The sequence below is a fragment of the Mus caroli genome, unplaced genomic scaffold, assembly GCF_978045245.1.
Source record: "Mus caroli unplaced genomic scaffold, Mus_caroli_1 scaffold_8, whole genome shotgun sequence".
NCBI lineage: Eukaryota > Metazoa > Chordata > Mammalia > Rodentia > Muridae > Mus > Mus caroli.
In genome coordinates, this window is record NW_028227263.1 from 46447499 (window position 1) to 46471412 (window position 23914).

The 23914-nt window shown below is 44.9% G+C and overlaps 1 protein-coding gene across 1 annotated transcript in view; it reads left to right on the forward strand.

The window, feature by feature from the left end:
• The first annotated feature begins 9366 nt into the window (after positions 1 to 9366).
• The window catches only part of Rnf169 (ring finger protein 169), a 59585-nt gene continuing 45037 nt past the window's right edge, over positions 9367 to 23914 (forward strand). The window contains 2 exon segments of the mRNA XM_085841496.1: positions 9367 to 9876; positions 9879 to 9893. Coding sequence (XP_085697622.1) covers positions 9372 to 9876; positions 9879 to 9893 — 520 coding nt within the window. The 5' untranslated portion in view covers positions 9367 to 9371.

Consider the following 23914-nt stretch of genomic DNA (forward strand, 5'->3'; position numbering starts at 1 on the left):
AAATTCCAGGCCAGTCTGGGCTACAGTGTGAGACTTTATCTTAAAATGAGGGTTGGGAGAGGGGAGGGGAGGAAAGTGAAAGTGATTACTTAGAATTTCTAGTCAGGGTCTGGGGACAGAAGAGTAGAGAAGTCTCAGAGTCAGGGAGAAAGACTGTGGGGGTGGCGGACTGTGAAGGAGGTAGAGAGAGTGGGCCCCGCTGCATGTATAATCAAGTGGATTTATAGTATATACATAGGAAATCTTTCTTCCTTTCTCTCTTTCTCTCTCTCTCCTTCCTTTCTTCCTTTCTTTCTTTCTTTCTTTCTTTCTTTCTTTCTTTCTTTCTTTCTTTCTTTCTTTCTTTCTTTCTTCCTTTCTTCCTGACAGGACTTCTCTATGTAACAGCCTTGGCTATCCTAGAACTTAAACTGCAGAGCAGGCTGGACTCAAACTCAAAGATCCAACTGCCTCTGCCTCCCTAATGCTGGGTCTAAAGGCTTGTGCCACCATGCCCGGCCAGAGATAACTGCTCACTACCAGCATTCTTGTTTATTTTATTTTAATGTATTTTTAATTGGATATTTTATTTATTTACATTTCATATCTTACCTCTTTCCCTGTTTCCCCTCTGCAACCCCCCATCCCCTCCCCCTGCTTCTATGCAGGTGTTCCCCTACCCACCCACCCACTCCATCCTCACTGCCCTAGCATTCCCCTACACTAAGGCATCAAGCCTTCACAGGACAAAGGGCCTCCCCTTTCCCACTGATGCTAGATGAGGCCATCCTTTGCTACATAAGCAGCTGGAGCCATGGGTCCCTCCATGTGTACTCTTTGGTTGATGGTTTAGTCCCTGGGAGCTATGGGGGCTGGGGAGGGGGAGTCTGGTTGGTTGATATTGTTGTTCTTCCTATAGGCTTGCAATCCCCTTCAGCTCCTACAGTTCTTCCCTAACTCCTCCATTGGGGACCCTGTGCTCAGTCTGATGGTTGGCTGCAAGCATCCGCATCCCTATTAGTCAGGCTCTGGCAGAGCCTCTCAGGCTCAGCTATATCATGCTCCTGTCAGCAAGCACTTCTTGGCATCAGCAATAGTGTATGGATTTTGGTGGCTGCATATGGGATGGATCTCCAAGAAGGGCAGTCTCTGGATGGCATTTCCTTCAATATCTGCTCTACTCTTTGTCCCTGTATTTCCTTTAGACAGGAACAATTCTGGGCTAAAATTTTAGAGATGGGTGGGTGACCCCATCTCTCAATTGGGGGCTGTGCCTAACCTCTGGATATGGTTTCAACAGGTTCTCTCTCCCCTTTGTTGGGTATTTCAGCTAATGTCACCCCCACTGGGTCCTGGGAGTCTCTTGCTTTTCTGGCTTCTGGGACTTTCTGGTGGCTACCCCAGTTTCCCATGCCCCATTGAACACCTCTCTTCAATTTCCTGGTCCTCTGTAATTCTCCCCTGTCTTCTCCCATAACTAATCCTGCCCCCTTCTCCCCCTCCCCCTCCTCTCTTTCTCTCAAGTCCCTCTCGCCCTCTACCTCCTGTGAGTATTTTGCTTCCCCTTCTAAGTAGGATTGAAGCACCCACACTTTGCTCTTCCTTCTTTTTGAGCTTCATGTGGTCTGTGAATTGTATTGTGGGTATTCTAAGCTTTTTGCCTAATATCCACTTATCAGTGAGTGCATACTGTGTGTGTTCTTTTGTGACTGGGATGATTTTACCTCACTCAGGATGGTATTTTCTAGTTCCATCCATTTGCCTGTGAATTTCATGAAGTCATTGTTTTTAATAGCTGAGTAGTACTCCATTATGTAAATGTATCACATTTTCTGTATCCATTCCTTTGTTGAGGGACATCTGGGAGTTTCCAGCTTCTGGCTACTATAAATAAGGCTGCTATGAATATAGTGGAACATGTGTCCTTGTTATGTGTTGGAGCATCTTCTGGATATATGCCCAGGAGTGGAATAGCTGGGTCCTCAGTTAGTACTATTTCCAGTTTTCTGAGGAGCCGCCAGACTGATTTCCAGAGTGGTTGTACCAGCTTGCAATGGAGGAGTGTTCCTCTTGTGCTTGTTTCTTTTTTTTTTTTTTGATTTTTAATATTTTTATTACATATTTTCCTCAGTTACATTTCCAATGCTATCCCAAAAGTCCCCCATAGCGCCCCCCACTTCCCTACCCACCCATTCCCATTCTTTTGGCCCTGGCATTCCCCTATATTGGGGCATATAAAGTTTGCAAGTCCAATGGGCCTCTCTTTCCATTGATGGCCGACTAGGCCATCTTTCGATACATATGCAGCTAGAGACAAGAGCTCCAGGGTTCTGGTTAGTACATCATGTTGTTCCAACAATAGGGTTGCAGATCCCTTTAGCTCCTTGGGTACTTTCTCTAGCTTCTCCATTGGGAGCCCTGTGATACATCCAATAGCTGACTGTGAACATCCACTCCTGTGTTCGCTAGGCCCCGGCATCGTCTCACAAGAGACAGCTATATTTGGGTCCTTTCAGCAAAATCTTGCTAGTGTATGCAATGGTGTCAGCGTTTAGAAGCTGATTATGGGATGGATCCCTGGATACGGCAGTCTCTAAATGGTCCATCCTTTCATCACAGCTACGAACTTTGTCTCTGTAACTCCTTCCCTGGGTGTTTTGTTCCCAATTCTAAGAAGGTGCACAGTGTCCACACTTTGGTCTTCATTCTTCTTGAGTTTCATGCGTTTAGCAAATTGTATCTTATATCTTGGGTATCCTAAGTTTTGGGCTAATATCCACTTATCAGTGAATACATATTGTGTGAGTTCTTTTGTGATTGTGTTATTTCACTCAAGATGATGCCCTCCAGGTCCATCCATTTGGCTAGGAATTTCATAAATTCATTCTTTTTAATAGCTGAGTAGTACTCCATTGTGTAAATGTACCATAATTTCTGTATCCATTCCTCTGTTGAGGGACATCTGGGTTCTTTCCAGCTTCTGGCTATTATAAATAGGGCTGCTATGAACATAGTGGAGCATGTGTCCTTTTTACCGGTTGGGACATCTTCTGGATATATGCCCAGGAGAGGTATTGCTGGATCCTCCGGTAGTACTATGTCCAATTTTCTGAGGAACCGCAAGACTGATTTCCAGAGTGGTTGTACAAGCTTGCAATCCCACCAACAATGGAGGAGTGTTCCTCTTTCTCCACATCCTCGCCAGCATCTGCTGTCACCTGAATTTTTGATCTTAGCCATTCTGACTGGTGTGAGGTGGAATCTCAGGGTTGTTTTGATTTGCATTTCCCTGATGATTAAGGATGTTGAACATTTTTTCAGGTGTTTCTCTGCCATTCAGTATTCCTCAGGTGAGAATTCTTTGTTCAGTTCTGAGCCCCATTTTTTAATGGGGTTATTTGACTTTCTGGAGTCCACCTTCTTGAGTTCTTTATATATATTGGATATTAGTCCCTTATCTGATTTAGGATAGGTGAAGATCCTTTCCCAATCTGTTGGTGGTTTTTTTTGTCTTATTGATGGTGTCTTTAGCCTTGCAGAAGCTTTGTAGTTTCATTGTGCTTGTTTCTTAATAGATTTTTTTAATGTGTTGTATTTTGAGACTCACTGAATGGTAACGGTATTAACTATTGAATGTTATTCCATGAAATTGATTTCATAACATCTAGGATGCATCAAACCTTGTACCTGAAGCTGCCCCGTGTCATCAGTCCCCAGCCTTCCTTCTTGTGGCTGAGTTCTCAGTCTGTATCAGTGCTGAGTGAGGGCTTACTGTGGTGACCTCTCAGCTCCATATGGGTGGGGAGAAGATCCTGTTTTTACCCCATATTCATAACTACAGGTTTGAGAATTATTCCTATAAAATTCATGTGCAAAGCTCCTTTAGTCCAAATCTTTTGATTGCTCCCAAAGATCTTGATTGCTTTCCTCTAGAAATAAACAGAGATGAACATGCCCATTGTGCAGGGCTGACGGGCTGGAATGAGATAAATAAGACGTTATTGCTTAATGTGGGGCCTGCCATGTGGTATTTGCTCTGCAAATTCTAGTTTTATTTTTTAACCACTTTTTCTTTTTAATTGATTTTAAACTGTTTATGGTTATGTGTGTGCTGTCTGCATGTTTATCTGTGTACTTCAAGTGTGCCTGGTGCCTTCGGAGGCCAGAGAGGGCCTTGCTGTCAGAAACTGGAATTGCAGGCATTGCAGGTAAGCTGCTCATGTCGGTGCTGGGAATTGAACCCATGTCTTCTGGAATGCTTTTAACCACTGAGCCATCTCTCCAGCTCCATTAAGACAACCTTTTAGTTTTACATTTTTTGGGGTAGGGAGAGGTAGAGAGGGAGAAAGGAAGAGAGGGAGGGGGGTGACCCCTGTGAATGCCAGCCTTGCCTATGAGGATTAGATAACTTGGAGTCTGTCTTCTACCACCTGGGGCTTGAGGGTTAAAGCTCAGTTCCTCAGGCTTGGGGGACCTAGTTCATCTCCCCCCCCCGATTTTCTAGGCTTATCTCCAGCCCTGTGTTCTTTCTTCCCACATTGAATTGCTTAGTCTGAACACCATCCCTTAACCCTCCATCTCTGCCACACAGACACACACACAGACACACAGACACACACAGACACAGACAGACAGACACACACACACAGACAGACAGACACACACACACAGACAGACAGACACATACATACACAAAGCTGAGCTTTGCTGCCTTGGAGCCTCAGCTCTTTCCTTCCTTCCTGTCTATTGGGTGAACTCACTTTCAGAGCACAATTCAAAGGGGACGTCTGTGAGACTTCCCTAGGACTCTGCCTATGCTCTCTGCTTCCAGGAGACCGTGTGTGTGTGTGTGTGTGTGTGTGTGTGTGTGTGTGTGTGCGCGCGCGCGCGCGCGCGCCCTCATTAGACTGCTTCTAGCTTTGCCACAATTCTTTTGTTATAATTATGGGTGCATAATTTTGCCTACTAGATTGTAAGCTTGAAGAGGCAGAAACAGAGTGTCAAGGAGATTCATACAGAGTCTGGAAGGGTCAAGCAGATGACAGCATCGCAGTGATGGGTACAATGATTGGCTTCTTGAGAACCTTTTCTGAAACCAAAGGAAAGAAACAAAAAAGGAGACAAATTAGCAGCCCAAAGAGAAGAGTGGAGCAGTCTTAAGGAGGTCTAAGGGGTGGGATTTTTTTTTTCTTGTGCTAGATGGTGTGACGTCTTTGTGGGCTGGTGTGAAGGACTTCCTGGCTCTGCAAAGAGACACAGCCTTGTTCCCACCTAGACTCAGTCTGAATGGTCTTACCTTACGTCACCGTCCATCAGCCCAGCAGAGCAAAACTGGGGTCGTCAGTCTGAAGGAAGAGCAGAGAGAGGCTTGCTGGAGTGGATGCAGAGTTTTAAGATTAGTTTAGGACAATTTGGAGCTGTTCCAGTTGAGGCACTATGGTGGCCATGCAGTCCTCAGCCTGGATGACAGGGGTGGTGACTGAAGCACGGGACTCCATTCTTGTTCTAGTTACCATCCTGTGTTAAAGTGGCTCTATGGGTCCCACTTTTTCCTGGTCGTTGGTATAGCCACTGGAGGATGAGAACAAAGAGCATGGCCTACCATGTCACTCTCCTGCTGGGAGCAGGCCTTGGCCCTGGATCCTGCACTGCACCCCAGGGGCTCAGCCACTGGTCCCCCGACAGATGACGAAAGATGTAGAGTAAGGATGATGAGCAGAAAGAGTCACTCAGTGTGGCCCCGGTGGGGAAGAGGAACACAGAGGTCAGATGGACCACATCCTCCTCCTCTGGCCAAGTCCATCTTCTGGGTCTGGACATGAAGCTTAGCTCTAAAACAGCCCTGGTCTAAGTGTGGTCCTGTCCTTTCTCATTGCCTGGGCTGTAGTATTTCCTTCAAGGTGGTCTGACAAGCTGTCAGTATCGTGTGAAGTTTCTTTCTGAGAGACAAGTTTCTCCTCTGCCTGGCACCATTCCTAGTCTTTTCCTTCTCCCAGTATAGGATTTCCAGGGAAATTCCAGTCCCGTGGAATCTATTATTCCAATAGTTCAATATCTAAAGGGAGGGGCACAATTGTCTCTTTAGAAAATCTCCAGTCCCGCACGGTAGTTACACTATTTGGGCTTTTTTCTGTTCTAGACCATTGGTCTAACCTTGTTGTATCATTTCATAATCTGTGAAGCATCCTTAACAACCAGTCTCGGATGATGCCTCAAAACAACAAGAACTGCAGCACAGTTGACAGGAACTGAGAATGGTTTAAGGAAAAACTGGGTCAGCTGGAAAGGGCAGCTGGTACCACAGGAACAATCCAGTGGCTACTATCACCAGGGGAAGGACACCACACCTCCCCCAGTTCCCACCCAACATCCCTTGCTGTTGGATACCCGCTGTTTTTGTTGCTATGAACAGTTCTAAATCTGTCTCTAAATCTGCCACTCACCGAAGATGCAGAGTTCTGAGAGAAATGGGAAGCGAGTAGAGCCCAAGACCTATGACCAGTCCTGGCTTCTCCAGGCAGGGAGCAGTTAGATGCTTTCCTATGCCAGCTTCCCTCCTCTCGTCAGAGATGCACAGAATGAGGGGTTTCTTAGCAGAGAGGAGGTTTAGATGATGGTGGCAAATGCGATGTAACAAAATGTCTGCCAGGCTTCAGTCCTTCTCTCCTCTCAGGCTGGTGCTCCTTCCTGGGTGCTCTGTTTTGCTGGCTTTGTCAACCAGGATCACAGTCAATTGAAACTTCAGAACCATCTTTTTGTTCCTGTTCTCCTCATGAATAACTCTCCACAGCTCTGTCTCTCCCCACCCCCTGCACCTCGTCACCATTACTGTGTTAGAAATATTACCTTGGCAACAGCATAGAGGAAAGAAAAAACTGGAAACTGGGAACTCGGTCTTCTGAATTCGAGGGATAGAAGAGACTGTTGAACGTGTCCACTGTAACAGTCTCCCTGACAATCTAGTGTTAGATTCTTATAGCATTAAAAATGAGCACAACATAGATCCTGGTATCCTTTATCTCAGCTTTTGGCATCAGTCTGAGGCAGCACCGTGGCTGTCATCTGCCCACGTGCACACACTTGCGTGGTGCAACCCCAGGCTGAGAGCCTGCTGTATTCCAGGACATTTATTTTAAAGCCGAGGAGACCGAGGGCAGGAAGAAGGAAGGGAGCCAATGAAAAGGCCCAGGAACAAGACCAGAGCTGGCATCTGGGCAAGTGATACTCAGGTCGCTTACTTTTCTCTGTGGAAAAGAAAGTTTTCTGTTTCTCTTTGTGTCCAAGAAAGCAAGCTACACTGTTCTAGGCTAGCAGTGAACAGGCCCTTCAGACTGAAGTCCTATTGTGTGAGCAGCTCACAAGAAGCAACTGTTTCTAATGGTGGCTGCTTCCTGTCTAAGTTTCACCATGCTGTGATGAAACACCATGACCAAAAGCAATTCTGAGAGGAAAGGGTTTATTTGGCTTACATACCTTGCATTCCACTGAGGGAGTAAGTCAGGAACCCAGAAGCAGAAGCTGATGCAGAGCCATGAAGAGTGCTGCTTGCTGGCTTGCTCGTCATAGCTTGCTCAGCCTGCTGTCTTATAGGACCACCAGGTCAGGGTCAAACCACTTACAATGGGCCAGGCTCTCCCCCTGTACTCACTGCTTGAGAAAATGCTCTACAGGTTTGCCTAGAGCCTGATCTTATAGAGGCACTGTCTCAACCGAGGCTCCCTCCTACCAGATGAGTCTAGCTTGTGTCAGGTTGACAGAAAACTAGCTAGCATACTCTCTGTATCACAAGTCTTCCTTGTCAGAACCAGGTAAAATGTCTCTGGGTAGGAAGTGAGGAAGTGCCCGGATAAAGGACAGCCCATCCAAGAACTCACTTCTGTGTCTGGCAGTATTCTGGCTGTCTGGGCCTTAGACTGGGCCTCTGACTCTCTGGACATGATGTTTAGTTACTCACTGACCCTTTGTCAGTTGCTGTCTGTCCTTTACTTCCAGGTTCTCATCCTAAGGCTCCAGTCCCGCCCGCCCACCCCCCAACTTGGATTAATCACTCTGCTTTGGATCGGTTACCACCAACTGTGGACACTCTCGTGGCAACCTGGAGCTTCTAGATGCTTACATAAAGTTGCTTAAAAATAATGTCTTTACAAAGCCTGCTTTTCCATAAAGATAACATCTTGGTCCAAATGCACCTTAAGGTAAAAAAAAAAAAAAAAAAAGGCAACAGCCTGAGACTTGTTGTAGTAGAGTCATCTTTCCATTAGGGGGAGCCATTCTTTTTCCTAAATCCTCTGTATCCAGAAAGGGAAATCACAACAAAGTCTCAACACCTCTCCCTGGCTTAAACAGGAATGATGTGGTCAGAGCTGGCCGGTAGGAATGAACTCTAAGAACCATGGGACAAAGCTTATAGGAAGAGGGGTTGTGAGATGGCAGGTCAGTTTGCAGAAGTCACTGCTGCCAGTTAGGTGAGAGATGACGAGAAAGAAATCATGCAGTGGGCTTATGGAATGAAGAAGTGGGTGGGAACAGGCTGGAAATAGAGCCATTTTGGCCAGAAAAATGACAAGACTATAAGTTAAAGATGCCTGGGCTGGGAGCGTGAGGACTCTTGAGACGGTTCTGTGAATAGAATGTGGGAGATAAGGGCTGTTTTGAAAGGAGGGAGGCATTAGGTTTGTGCACGGAGCATGCAGATATCCATAATGATAAATTCATTAACTCTGAACTGCAGATATTAGTGTGGGCTTTCATGGGGACGAAAAGAGGAGACCAGGGAGTCATATAGACGGAGAAAAGAAAAGGCACAAGCTTACACAAGAGTATCTACATTTAAGTATCAAACACAGAAGTCATCCGAGGAGAGAAATAAAGTATGCTTTTTTTGCCCCAGTCAAGGGAGGGGACTTCATAAAGGGATGTGGTGAGAGAGAGGCTGAAATGATGGCTGGTCAGGTTGTTATCTCAACAATCACTCAAGACTTTTGGTCATGATCGGCCTCATGTTAATCACAACAAGCTGCTATGGTCCTGAGGAGAAAGCCCTTACCAAATGAAGCACATCGACAAGTTTCTGGATAGCTCATATTTATAGTTCACTTTATGAAGCTCAGGGTCGCTCAAAATTTCCAAATAAATTCTTTCAGTCTCTCAAGATTCAGTGCTAGAAACTGCAAAAACTGGAGGGCGGGCTGAAGACCAGATATATAAAGAATAATCATTAAATATTAATAAGCAGTCTCCTCCTGCTAAGCGGAAAGGCTCTAGGGGAAATATCCCCAGGCGGACTAGGTTCCCGCCCCCTCATGAATATGCAGATAGCTGTCCGCCGCGCACTGCCCCGCCCTCTACTCCTCTCCCACCGCAACCGACTTTCCCTTCAAACGGGAAACAAGATGGCGGCGGCAGGTCCGAGCACTCGGGCTTCTTCCGCTGCGGCCGCGGCAGCTCTGAGTCGGCGGGGCCGGAGGGGCCGCTGTGACGAGATGGCGGCAGCGAAAGCCGGGGCTCCGGGCCCGGCCTCCAGCCCCGCGTTGTTAGTGTTGCGGTCAGCGCCACGGCCGGAGGAGTCGGGCTGCACCGGGTGCCTGGAGACCCCGGGGGAAGTGGCGGCCCTGCCGTGCAGCCACTCGCGATGCCGAGGCTGCGCCTCGCGCGCGGCGGGCCCGGGCTGCCGTCGCTGCCGTCCCCGCGGCTCGGGCTGGGCCCGCCGTCGGGCGCGCGACGACGGCCAGGCCGCCGCGGAGCTGATGGGCGAGGGCGCCCGTCGTGGACAGCCGGAGCGCTGCCGCCCGCGCCGGGACGGGGGCGCGGCTGCCTCGGGGCCCAGGCCGGAGCCGGAGCCGCTCGCGGAGCCAGGTGGAGCCTCCCCTCGCCCCTGTGGGCTTCAGCCAGGCCCAGCCGCCGGGTCTGGCCTGGTGAGCGGGGTGGAGAGTTCTGCTGGGGTCGCGACCGGGTTCTGCCCAGGCGCAGTTTGTGTTGGTGAAGGTTGAACTTTGGAGCGAAACTATGCGCGTGTTGAATTTGGAGGGGCAGTGTGGGGACCCCGCGCCTTGCGTAAGTCAGAAGTTTGGAAGGAAACAATTCCTGGAACAAGTTAGGGGCATGTTGAAGTTGGTGCGTGGAGGGGGAGGGGCCCTGGAGGATCCCAGCAGCGCTTGTTTCAGTGTTGGGCGGAGGGTTTGGGGTCGCGCGGTCTAGGAGAGATGTGTCTTCCAGGGCTGGAGAGGATGAGGTGTGGGATATCCCAGGCTCAGGGGGAGCTTTGCAGACTTGAGAGCAGAGTGGGTTTTGAGGATGAGCTCTCGTGTGAAGTTCTTTCTCATGCAATCTTGAAAAAAACATATATGCTTAGCGCAGAGCTTGCCACACAGGATGAGATAAATGCAAATCTATATTGGTAATAATACTAATCATAAATGTCAGTGGTGCTTGATGAAAAAAAGCTGGGTGGGATTTAAGTTTTGGAGACGAAGATTGGTTTGGCTGGGGGCTGTTTTCTGTCTTTCTATGTAAGTTTCGTCTATGATGCTGGCAGCTTAAAGGTCTGTTGTAGGACTCTTGGCCTGAACTCCTTTGCCTTTCTCACCGTCGGCAGCCCATCACTTGTTGGTGCTGAAGACTGAGATAGAAAATTACGTTTGTAACACGAACCGAGACCTAGGCTTCTTTGGTGCAAGCCTAGGCAACATACCTACAGCTGAGATTTTCAAGAACCGTGAATCAGGAAAAGCCATTTGCTAGCCCTATTATGTTAGGAATTCTGCCTTACGTCGTTTTCAGCAGAAGGAAGGCATTGCTTTGTGTGTATGAAAGTGCAGTTCCTAGAAACTACAGAGTCCAGAATGCATCTATTTTTGGTTCAAGCAGAGACACCTGCCAAAGACACCTTGCTTTTCAGTCTAAGGGCTGAGATGCTCGGCATTTTACTTTCTGCGTTTCTTGTTATCCCTTCCAAAACCATCACAGTGCTCTTGGTTGTACCTTTATTTCTATTTTATAGGTGAGACTGAGGCCCAAAGAGATTAACTAACTTGTCTGATGATGAAAGTACAATTCCATCTGATTTTCTCAATTTAGCTTGCTTTAATTTCTGAGATTATAAATATAAGCAATTTCTCTGGTCTCCCTACTAACTACATTGACTGTATGGTCAAATAGAATAGCAGTTCTCTTTCTATATCTCTTGGAGTTGTTATGAAACATTCACCTTGAAATTTGAATTATGAAAGAATGCATTGCTTACTGATTTGTGTAAACTTTTCCCACTAAAAGAAATTTGTTTAAATAAAGGATAGGCTATTAGTGATTAAGGACATTTACCTAAAATGAGAATCCATAGGACTTGTTAAGTTACTTAGTATCTTTCAGTTATATGTGGGCCATAATGAAAAGTATTTTCCCTAAATTTACTTTTTGGATCATTGCAATCATATGTTTGTCCAGCTAAATAATTTTAGAAGAATAGAAAATACTACCGAGCCAGTCATGGTGATGCAAACTTGGAATCTCAGTATTTGGGAAGTGGACTCTGGAGGGTCAGAAGTTCAAGGTTATTGGCTTCATGGGAAGCCATTTAAAAAACAAAACTTAAAAAAAAAAAAGGAATTGCTGAATAGGGCTTGGAAACTATCTTCAGCATTGGTGGGTATTTACTGAAGTTATACACAATCTATTTTAATTAAAACTTTAACAACGGGGTCGGGGCAGCAAGAAGTCACCAGCAGTGCCAACCTAACAGCTGAGTTCAGTTCCAGGACTTGCGTAGTGAGGGAGAGAACTGACTCTGAAAAGTTGCCCTTTGATCTCCACATGTGTGTAGTGGCATGTGCACATACCTCCCAAAATAAATAAAGAAAAATGTAATAAATGTAATACATACAATGTCGAGTGTGTTAGGGCAAGCCTATAATCCCACAATTGGGAGGTAGAGACTAGAGAATAAATTCAAGATCCTTGAATACATAATAAAATCCAGGCCAGTCTGGGCTACAGGAAGCTCTGTCTCAACAGAACAAAACCAAACACAACAACCTTGTATCACTGGTGAGTTGAGGAAAATGGGAGAAAGTATTCATTCTGTGAACGTGCTTTCTTCCCATTTCCAGGTCCCCGGTGTTCTGTTTACTCTTTCACAGTTTGTGCATCTGCATGAAATCCAAATCAAAATAAAATACATATTTGCTATGCTATACACACTGTTGTTGTGTGTGTGTGTGTGTGTGTGTGTGTGTGTGTTTTACATGGGCACACAGAGGACAGAGGGATGTCAGATACCTTCCTCTCTGCCTGTGGTTCCCAACCTTCCTGATGCTTCCACTCTTTAATACATTTCCTCATGTAGTGGTGATTCCCAACCATAAAGTTATTTCTGTTGCTATTTCATAACTGTATGTTGCTACTGTTATGAATTGTAATGTAAATATTTGTGTTTTCTGATGGTCTTAGGTGACCCCTGTGAAAAGGTTGCTCAATCTGCAAAGGGGTTGAGGCTCACTCACAGGCTGAAAACGACTGCTTTATGCCTTTCTGCTTTGAGATGAGGTCTCTGACAGAACTGGAAGCCTTCATGTTGCTAGGTTGACTGGTCAGCAAGTTCTCACAATCCTGTCTCACTGAGGGACACAATCTGTCCCTCAGTGCTGAAGTGACAGACACCTGGAACTGCGCCTGGCTTTTATATAGGGATTTGAACTTAGGTCATCCTTGCAGGTCAAGCACTCTTACCCACTGAGCCATCATCTCAAAGTATATATGTAGGAGTGTTTTGCCTGCATGAATTGTGTGTGTGTGTGTGTGTGTGCTCGCGCTTGCCTAAAATGGCCAGAAGAGGGTGTCGGGTTCCCTGGAATTGGTGTCATAGATCTTTGGGAACTGGCAGGTGGGTGGGTGCTGGGAACTGAGCTTGGGTCCCCTGGTAGAGTAGCTAGTGCTCTTAAGCCTCTTAAGCACTGAGCCATCTCTCTTGACTCATAATTTTTAAAAAAGTTGTTTTGTAACTGTATGCATTTCCATGGAGAAGTCACCCACAGCTTGAACAGATTTACAAAGCGTTTGCTAAAGAAAAGAAGAAGTTAAGGATGGTTTCATTCTGGGTCCTCATTGTTGCACAGAGAAAAATGACAGGGAGGCAAGAACTACTAGTTAGAAGTTGTAGTGAGGTAGTAGATCAACAGAAGCTGACAGAGGGACTGTGTAAAAGACACAGTGCAGACTGCGGACAGGGGAGGGTTCATGTTGACTTTGTTTTGGTTTTTGATGAGATCTGATGTTAGAGTCCAGCCAGCCTGAACTATCCTCCTGCTGCAGTTTCCTGAGTGCTGAGTTTGCAGGTGTGAGGCTCCTGGTGGCTGTTAAAGGAGGAGGCTGAAGGATTTGCATTGTGATTTCATGAGTAGAAACCTCAGCAGCAGGCGGGCATTTGTAGGAGCCAGATCGAGCGAGTGCACCTCTTGGTGGATTCTTACAGAGCAGTTATGTCAGAAGGTAGGGTTGGCCTGCTTTGTGAGACTGGAAATGAAATCGTCTCTGGTGCAGTGCTGTTTAAGTGAGAGTCTGTTGTGTTTGCTTGCTTGCTTATTTATTTGAGGCTAGGTTGTGTTGTGTTGCAGAGGCTGCTTTTGAACTCCTGCAGTCCTTCCACTTTTTTTTTTTTCCTGTGTTGAGACAGGACCTTGCTGTGGAGCCCTGGCAGACAGTAAGCTTGGGGACTTCCACCCTTTGTCGCCCAAGTGTGGGATTGAAGCATGGGCCACCATGCACAATTTATTTATTTTTTTAAAAAGATTTCAATATACAACATCTCTTTTAGGGTTGTCTGTGAAATATAAAAGTATAGTTTGTGCTTGTTGAAAATTTTGGTTGTGTTTTTGACATTTTTGTGGCTTGAAATTTATTTACTTTGAGACAGGGTGTCACTGTGTATCCAGGCTGCTCTCAGACTCATAGCAGCCCCTTAGCCTTCTTAGTGTGCTTATTGCAGGTATATACTACCATACCTGGCTTATTAGTTTTGTTGCTCTGTAAATCCCTGTGTGTGAAGGCTACAGCAGAGATCATGTCAAGACTGGCTCCAAGCTGAACTTCACATTCTTTGAGGCCATGCAGGTCCTTGTCTGAGGTTGTACTAAGCTTTGGTATTGTCTTGAACATATGCAGGGTTTATCATGAATAGCTACATTTTGTTAAGTATTTTTTATACCAGCAAACAAAATATTATAAAACTCTCTGTCATGCAATTTATATTCTAGATACAAAGGCATTCTAATGTGTTGATTTTAAAAATATGTACTACACAGGTGTGAATAGTTTTAGAACTATAATAATTATATTTAAGTCATATTGAAAATGATTAAAGAATTTTGATTTAAAGCCAAAAGAGCCTCTAAATTATACTGTCTTTGATCTTGAAAATGGAACCTTTTAGCTTTTAGGATAATTCTTTTTCTTCCACTATAGGTAATGATTAAAGTAATAAGCTAGACAAAGGCTGATAACAATTTTAAGCTGGCAGACTTTTTTTTCTTTTTTTTTGTCTTAAAATCAAATTTCAAAAATATAGTAGATGATAGGGTTCATACTGTCTCATTTATTCTTCCTTTGTATCTCACAGTCTCCACACAAACGTCCCTGTTCACACTTCCTGCTCACTTATGATTAACACACATTTTAAACATTTGTTTTCTGTGAAAAGCAAATAGTTCTGGTCTGTTACTCAATTGTCAGACAACATCTGCTAAGTGTGTTGCCTAAATTCCTTCTAGGATGAGTACATAAAGCAATTATGTGATGGTGTAAAAGGACAGGGCTTTCTCTGGTCTCTAGGGCTCGTTTCAGAATATCTGAGGTGACTCATCCCTTTCCCCTAATGACGAAATGAGCAGGTACTGTTGTGTTGCACTAAAGCAGACTCCATGTGCCTCACGCTTGCTGATGTGCTCTACAAAGCTCATGTTGACATTACCTCACCATCTACTGACCCCGGAAATGAATTACCACTGAAGGAATTGCTCAGCTCTTGGGAGTCAAACTGAACAGCAGGAATGCAGGTGGTATCGGCTTCCTTCCTCTCACTTCTGCTCCCTGGCATCCAGTTGATTTAGAAGAGTTGCTCGCCTTGAGTTCATTTGTATGTGACTTGGCTTGACAATATGATAATCCATTTTAGTCACATTTTATTTGAATAATGTAATTAATGATTATTTGGTTCCTATTAGTTAGGACACAGTGTCCAGAAGAGGGTAGAAGGTCGGGGACAGACTTGTTGGGCGATGGTGGACTTTGGATGCCCTGTCAAAGGGTGAGGATGCACCAAAGAATTCCAAAGAGGAGCCTCTTGTGCATTTCACATGTGTTGGAAACCCCAGTCGTCTTTGAAAGATGGTAGGCTGTACATAACCAGACAAATGGGGAGTACAGAACAGGGACTTCACACATTCCTGAGGTTGCTGGGAGACAGACATGGAGCTATCTAAACTGTTAAGCCCTTGTGCCCACAGTGTTTTACCCTGTAGTAGGCTCAAGAGACTCAGTGAAGCCAGAGTGAGTGAGAAGGTTCTGTTTTCTCCTGGGATTGAGCTTAGCCATGTGCAAGAGGCAAAGACTTCTGCATAGCTCAGGGTCTTCATGGGCTGTGTTCCCTGTGAAGGGATTAGCAAACAGACAAACAAACAACTACCCTCAGTCACAAAGAGAGAACAAAAAAATCTTGTCTTGATTTGCCTGGGCTTTTTGCACAGTGGAAATTAAAAAACAAAAACAAAAAAAAGCTTTCCTAAAAAGCAAATCATAGGATATGTAGCTCACTCACACTTAAGAAGTGAAAGATTTTGTTTGGTTCAGATAGCCTTATGGTGAGGAATTAGTATTAAAAAGATATATCTCCAGCTAGTGAACTATGCACACACATCACATGGCACTTGGAGAAACTGAAGCAAGAGTTTCAGGAACACTTTCCTACCCAGATGGTCCAGGGTCCTTCCAGAAGGAAGAGGCCCAGCTGTGGGTAAACTCAGTGGAACGACAGTTTGAGCCAGCAGGGACCCACAGACAGGAGAGTCCACACACAGGAAGCGAGGACTGGAGTGTAGAGTGTCAGTTCACAAGATAATTAAAATAGCATAGTTCAAAATCGACACCCCAATGAATGGACATGGTTCAGGACTGAAGGTATTCCAGAATGGAGGATCTTTTATATACAATAAAGATATCCAGAACTGAACACCTCAGTGAGTGAACAAGACAGGAAATAATCTGTAGAACTCACTGTAGTGGAAACCTCTAGTCAGTGAGGCTGCAGCTCAGCAAGGCAAACCAGGGTCCAAAGTAGCCTAGTGTGGGAGGAAACGCCTCAGACACACAGAATGGAGAAAATAGGAAAGAGAACTGAAGAGCTTGATCAGGAAGCTCCAAGTGTTAACCCGGGGGTGGGGAGTGGGGAAAGAAGGTAGAGTGAAGAGGTTATAGACTATGAAGATGTGACGACTTGAGATGATTTTAGAATGAATAACCCCCCCTCTCTAAAGATTTATTTATTATTATACATAAGTACACTGTAGCTGTCTTCAGACACCAGAAGAGGGCATCAGATCTCATTATGGATGGTTGTGAGCCACCATGTGGTTGCTGGGATTTGAACTCAGGACCTTTAGAAGAGCAGTCAGTGCACGTAACCTGCTGAGCCATCTCTCCAGCCCAACCCTGTCTCTCTTAAGACTCATGAAGTCCAGCAAGAATTGGAAACACCCAGGGCCCCTATAACTAAATACATTGTGGTGGAACTGCAGAACATCAAAGACACTCCCCCTACCCCGCCCCCTGGGGATTGGGCCCAGTTTCTAAGTTACAAAACCAAGTGGCCCAGGAAAGTTAGAAAAATAATAGCAGGTCAAGTCCAAAGGAGGTACAAGATAGGAAAGAATGGTGACATTCTCATCTGAGGCACTGGTCTTCCCTGTGAGATGGAAGGAAGACAGTGCAGCTTTTCCAGCAGTGCGTATCTGCCTCAGGGGAACTCACAGGTACGCATCCTCACACCATTCATCTCCAACTGCAGAACTGGGAAAAGTGAACAGTTTCCTCAAGATAAATTATGGGTCATTTCTGTAACTGTTACTATAATGAATGAGCAAAGTCCCTATGTGTAGTCATGAATAAATCTTGAAAAACTGTATAGTGGAAAGTTACAAAAGGCTCTAGCTAATGCCATTTATACAAATAAGGTGCACAAAGGTGGGCTTATTTGAATGGCAGAGGTGTGAGAGATGAAAAGTCAGCAATATCTGCTATTCTTTCTGGCAGTTAGGTGCCGAGAGAAAGGAAACGGAGGCATAAGAAGGCAGGGAGAGTCCACTTCTACAGAAGAGCAAAGCAGGTTTGACTCAGGACTCAAGGTGCTTTTGGAGAGTCCCCATTATGGGATTATGGTAGAACTTGAGAGCCTAATTGACAGAGACCACCTTTTCCCATTGCTACGTACTGCAGGAAGGACAAGCTGTCCATTTGTTTATGAATTGCTGCTGGTTTCCAGTTGCTGGTAGAAAGGAGTTAATGGTTAAGGAAGGTCAGGGCCAGGCCTACCTAGTAAATTAACAGTGACAAAGTGCTTATGTGCCAAGAATTGGTCTCTCCCTCCCTTCCTCTCTCCCACCCCCTTTGTGTGTGTGCCCAGGCACATGTGTGCACTTGTATTTAGTGAGGCTAGAGGACAGCCTCAGGTGTCATTCCTTAGAATCTATCCAGCTGGGGTCTCTTGTTTTATTGATTACTATAGGTTGGCTGGCCAGAAATCTCCAGGGATCATCCTGCCTCCACCTCCCCAGTGCTAGTATTACAAATGCATGCCACCTTTTAACATAGGTTCTGGGGATCAAACACGGGCCCTCCTGCTCAGATGACAAACGCTTCACTGACATTTGCCCATTTTTTGTTCATTTTAGCGCTAGATATGGAAGATGATCCCTAAATTGTTAAGCTGTTGTACTATGTGGTTATTGGCATCTAAACATGAATAGTCATTACTAGCAGGAAAGTTTTGGCGGTAAAAGAATTAGCATTTGTGGAATTTACTTCTCCTATATGCTAAGGCTTTGTGCTGTGTTTAATGGAGAACTCCCACTATGTGTAAGGCACTGGACTAGGTGCCTAGAAGGGTGGACTTGAGAGCACAAGTGTATTAAACAGAGCAATGCTGAGGGAGCACTGATCCTTTGCACTGGATGAGCCTGTTTCATTCTGCTGGGGGAGAATGCATTGTAAGAAGCTTTAGGGGTGGTGGAGCGATGAGAGCACAAAGGACGGCACTTGCTGGTTATTCGTTCCCATCTTTCCAGCGGGAGCAGATCCTGTAACGACACGTGAGTTACTCTGCCCAGCTTTGTGTTTCAGTGAAGCTTGTCTTTTGGTTTTAGAGATCGATTCTTAGTTCTTAGACTAAGCATAGATTGTCTTTGCACAGTGGAGTGTGAACTGATGTGCATTTGTACTGCTTCACCATCCTTGGGTAACATGGCAGCCTGCTTGTAGCCTGCTTGGGCACTTTTTAAAGCATTTGGTACAGTAGTTGAATGAAAACAACCACAGAAACAACAGCAACCACAGCAACAAAAGAACCCATAGAATGGCCTGAATTGACAACTAAAACCAAGATTGCAGAAACAGATCGTCTTTCTGAGTCTGTTGAATGCGAGCAGAGAAACCGTGCCTGTGGGGATAAGAAGTTAAGCTTTCCTTGTAAGAGAGGTGAGTCAAGTCACCAACAGATGTGTTAGGCTTGTGTGTTATGGTGGAGGGGAGAAATTGCTGGTGCCAGAGACTTTGAGTAGAGAAAACTGAATGTGGAAGTTTATATTCTCATTAGATATTCAACCAACGCTTTAGAAGGCACTGAATGACAGTTGGTATCTTAGCTAAGGTTTCTACTGCTGTAAAGAGACACCATGACCACAGCAATTCTTATAAAGGACAGCATTTAATTGGGACTGGCTTACAGGTTCAGAGGTTTAGTCCATTATTAATTTGATGGGAAGCATGGCAATATACAGGCAGACATGGTGCTGGCTGGAGAAGGACCAGAGAGTTCTCTATCTTGATCCAAAGGCATCAAGAGACTATGTGCCACACTGGGTGTACCTTGTGCATATAAAACCTCAAAGCTCGCCCCCACGGTGACACACTTCTTCCAGCAAGGTCTCACATATTTCAACAAGGCCATACCTTCCTCCCAGTTGGTGCCACTCCTTTTTGGTCTGTGGGAGCCAATTATGTTAAAGCTACCACATTTGGATATATGTCAGGAGATCCTCTATCTATCCCTAGGTAGTGAGGCAGATCCAAGCCTCTGTAGCAAGTATGATACATGCTAGTGCGTTTATAGACTGCTCTGAGCTGGGTTGGTAATGTAGTTCTCTCTGGGTTAGTAGGAAAGCTTTGGAAAAGAGAAGGCAGAGAAAGGGTTGGAGGTATGGGTAGAGAATCATCACACAGTGAAGGAGAGAAACAAGTGTGAAGTCACAGTGTAGATCAAGTTAGGAATAGTGGCGTGGGTGAGAGCTGGGGACCAACTTACAGGAAGGGCAGAGGATATAGCTCGAGTGGTAGGGTTGGGGTCCTGTTGTATATATGTTAGAGGGGGTTAAAAGCTACCAAAAGTTACTCATGGTAGTGTCATGTCACTTTATACAGAACTAAATGTTGAGGCTATGCAAACAGTGTTGAGGATATATGGGAAGACAAAGAGTTTGAGAAACAGGGAGCCTGCCATTGGGTATGCACATGCACTGTTTTCAGTAATGCTGGGAGATTAGATGAGATGAACTATTCAGACAGCCATTTTATGGTTAAAGAATCAAGCTAGCAAGGATGAATACTGGAGGTACAATCTAGGAGAGGGTACAAGTGAATGCAAGTCGGTTTGGTTCTGGATCCTGGACTGTTTCTAACTTAGGAATCATTTTGCTAATGGTTGTTGTCTTAGTCAATGTCCTATTGCTATTAGAAAGGAAAACATTTAATTGGGTCTGGCGTACATTCATAAGTTTAGTCCATTATCATCATGGTGGGGGGCATGGTGGCATGCAGGCAAACCTGGTGCTGGAGAGGTAGCTGAGAGTTCTACATTCAGATCAGCCTGGGGGGTGGGGTGGGGAGGAGGACCTGGCTTGAGCATTTGAAACCTCATAGCCCAGCCCCAGTGACACACTTCCTCCAACAAGGTCACACCTCTAATAGTACTGCTCCCTATGAGCCTATGGGGGTCAATTATATTCAAATCCACAATTGTGAATGATATTTTGCCTCACATGGCAGCAGAAATTGAAAGCTGTTTTTCCATGGTGGTGGTGGCTGTGTTGCTGTGGACACCTGAGGATGAGAGCTCTGAGGGCCAAGTCCTTCATTGTGGCTGCTCCTGAGCCCTGTGCCTACATCTGATTCTGTGGCTTTTTAATCGTAGACTTTACTGATGATCCATTACAGGTTGCCTAACAAGAAAATGGCACTTTGGGGGTTGTTTTTAGACTCAGCATGGAAGTCTTATTTTGCTTGACTATTTCTGTTTCTGCTTTTGCAAGTCTGTCTGACCTCTACTGTCAGCCTTCTCTGACTCAGGAGTTGGTAGACTGGCCAGTAGGTTAGACCACTCCACCCTTCCTCCAGAAAGTGTTCCCTGTCCTCCTCATTCCTGTCCTTCTGTGACTCCCTAACTGCAGCACTTGGCTGTAAGAGTGATTTCATAGTTGTTTATCCTGTGTGACTCTGTTACGTCTGCAGCTCTTCAGACCCATCTTTAGAACCTTTTATTGATTTGTCTTAGCTAATAAACTGTATTAAAATTCTCTGTGGAGGGCCCCGTGCCTGTTCTCTGTTGTTTCTTTCCCCACATCACTTCCCCCTTTCACTGCTCATTTCCTCTTTAACCTGCTAATGGTTTGTGACTGTTTGCGTTGTTCTTATACACACACACACACACACACACACGTGCGCGTGGATGCACTCTCCTATGTTAGCACTTTGATTTTCATTTTCTCCATTTGTGAATTTTATTAAGTCGCCTTTCCCCCCTGCATGCCAATTATCTAGCAAACCATAACAGTTGCTTTTCGTTTTATTAAAGCAACATTTTACTTTTCTGGGTATTCTAGTACTCTCCAGCCCACTGCCCTCTTGAAGTGTATTCAATAAATGAATTTAAAAAAATGTTCTTGTCTTAGTTTGCTGTGATGAAACACCATGGCTAAAACAACTTTGGGAGGAAAGGGTTTATTTGGCTTACACTCCATATTGTTGTTCATCATCAAAGGAAGTCAGGACAGGAACTTAAATAGGGAAGGAACCTGGACGCCATCCATGGAGGGGTGCTGCTTACTGGCTTGCTCTTCATGGCTTGCTCAGCTTGTCTTCTTTCTTTCTTTCTCTTTCTCTTTTTCTTTCTTTCTTTCTTTTTTTTTTTTTTTGTTTTAGTTTTTTTGTTTTTTCGAGACAGGGTTTCTCTGTATAGTCCTGGCTGTCCTGGAACTCACTTTAAAATCCGCCTTGCCTCTGCCTCCCTAGTGCTGGGATTAAAGGTGTGTGCCACCACACCCAGCTTTCAGTTTGTTTTCTTTTTTTCTTTTTTTTTCCATTTTTTTATTAGATATTTTCTTTATATACATTTCAATTGTTATCCCGAAAGTTCCCTATACCCTCCCGCCGCCCTGCTCCCCTACCCACTCACTCCCGCTTCTTGGCCCTGGCATTCCCCTGTACTGAGGCATATATAGTTTGCAAGACCAAGGGGCCTCTCTTCCCAATGATGGCCGACTAGGCCATCTTCTGCTACATATGCAGCTAGAGATATGAGCTCTGGGGGTACTGGTTAGTTCATATTGTTGTTCCACCTATAGGGTTGCAGACCCCTTCAGCTCCTTGGGTGCTTTCTCTAGCTTCTCCATTGGGGGCCCTGTGTTCCATCTTATAGATGACTGTGAGCATCCACTTCTGTATTTGCCAGGCACTGGCATAGTAGCCTCATATGAGACAACTATACCAGGGTCCCTTCAGCAAAATCTTTCTGGCATGTGCAATAGTGTCTGGGTTTGGTGGCTTATTATGGGATGGATCCCTAGGTGGGGTATCCTCTGATAGTACATCCTTTCGTCTTAGCTCCAAACTTTGTCTCTGTAACTCCTTTCGTGGGTATTTTGTTCCCTATTCTAAGGAGGAATGAAGTATCCACCCATTGGTCTTTCCTCTTCTTGATTTTCTTGTGTTTTGCAAATTGTATCTTGGGTGTTCTATGTTTCTGGGCTAATATCCACTTATTCGTGAGTGCATATCTAGTGACTTCTTTTGTGATTGGGTTACCTTACTAAGGATGATATCCTCCAGATACATCCATTTGTCCAAGAATTTCATAAATTCATTGTTTTTAATAGCTGAGTAGTACTCCATTGTGTAAATGTACCACATTTTCTGTATCCATTCTTCTGTTGAGGGACATCTGGGTTCTTTCCAGCTTCTGTCTATTATAAATAAGGCTGCTATGAACATAGTGGAGCATGTTTCTTTCCAAGAAGTTGGAACATCTTCTGGATATATGCCCAGGAGAGGTATTGCGGGATCCTCCGGTAGTACTATGTCCAATTTTCTGAGGAACCGCCAGACTGATTTCCAGAGTGGTTGTACAAGCTTGCAATACCACCAACAATGGAGGAGTGTTCCTCTTTCTCCACATCCTCTCCAGCATCTGCTGTCACCTGAATTTTTGATCTTAGCCATTCTGACTGGTGTGAGATGGAATCTCAGGGTTGTTTTGATTTGCATTTCCCTGATGATTAAGGATGTTGAACATTTTTTCAGGTGCTTCTCAGCCATTCGGTATTCCTCAGTTGAGAATTCTTTGTTTAGCTCTGAACCCCATTTTTAATGGGGTTATTTGAATTTCTGGAGTCCAGCTTCTTGAGCTCTTTGTATAATTGGATATTAGTCCTCTATCAGATTTAGGATTGGTAAAAATCCTTTCCCAATCTGTTGGTGGCCTTTTTGTCTTATTGACAGTGTCTTTTGCCTTACAGATCAGCTTGTTTTCTTATAGAACACAGAACCACCAGCCCAGGGATAGCAACACCGACTATAGGCTGGGCTCTCCCCTCCCTCTCAGTCACTAATTAAGAAGAAGCTTTACAGCTGGGTCTTCTGGAGGCATCTTCTCTACTGAGGTTTCTTCCTTTCAGACGTCTTTAACTTGTGTCAAGTTGTCATAAACCTAGCCAGCATAGCCATTAGTACATTGTCTGGCTGTACATAATTAGCCTAACCAGTTGCTCAGTGTTTAGCATCGAGGTAACTTTTGGTTTTCATTTTGTAGTGAATATCTTTTTTTAACTTTTATATACTCCCCCCCCCCCCGTGTGTGTGTGTGTGTGTGTGTGAGAGAGAGAGAGAGAGAGAGAGAGAGAGAGAGAGAGTGTGTGTGTGTGTGTGTGTGTGTTGGAGCACAGCATGCTTGAGGAAGTAAGAGGAAAACTTGAGCAGCTGGCCTTTCCCTTCTGTCGTGGTCACAGGAGGTCAACCTCAGGCCATCAGGTTTGATGGCCAGCAAGCGACTTTGCCAAGCCATCTTGTGAGCCCTGAAAATAGTTTGACATAGAAGTGTTTCTGTTCTAGAAAAATTTCCTAGATACATTTGTAGAAATTAAATTATTATACCTGAAGTTACAAACATCATGTGAGCTGTGAAGTTTTGATTTGATTAATGATCTACCAGGGGATGGTTTAAAATCTAACCTGTGAAATTGAGTGTGATAGTGATTAGAGGAATTCAGGCAGTCTGTATACTTGAGTCTAAATTTTACTAGCATTTAAGAAAAAAATTTTAAAAGATTTATTTCATGTATGTGAGAGTTTTGCTCACACGTATGTATGTTGTGCATACCTAGTGCCTGTAGAGGTCAGGCACCTGGAA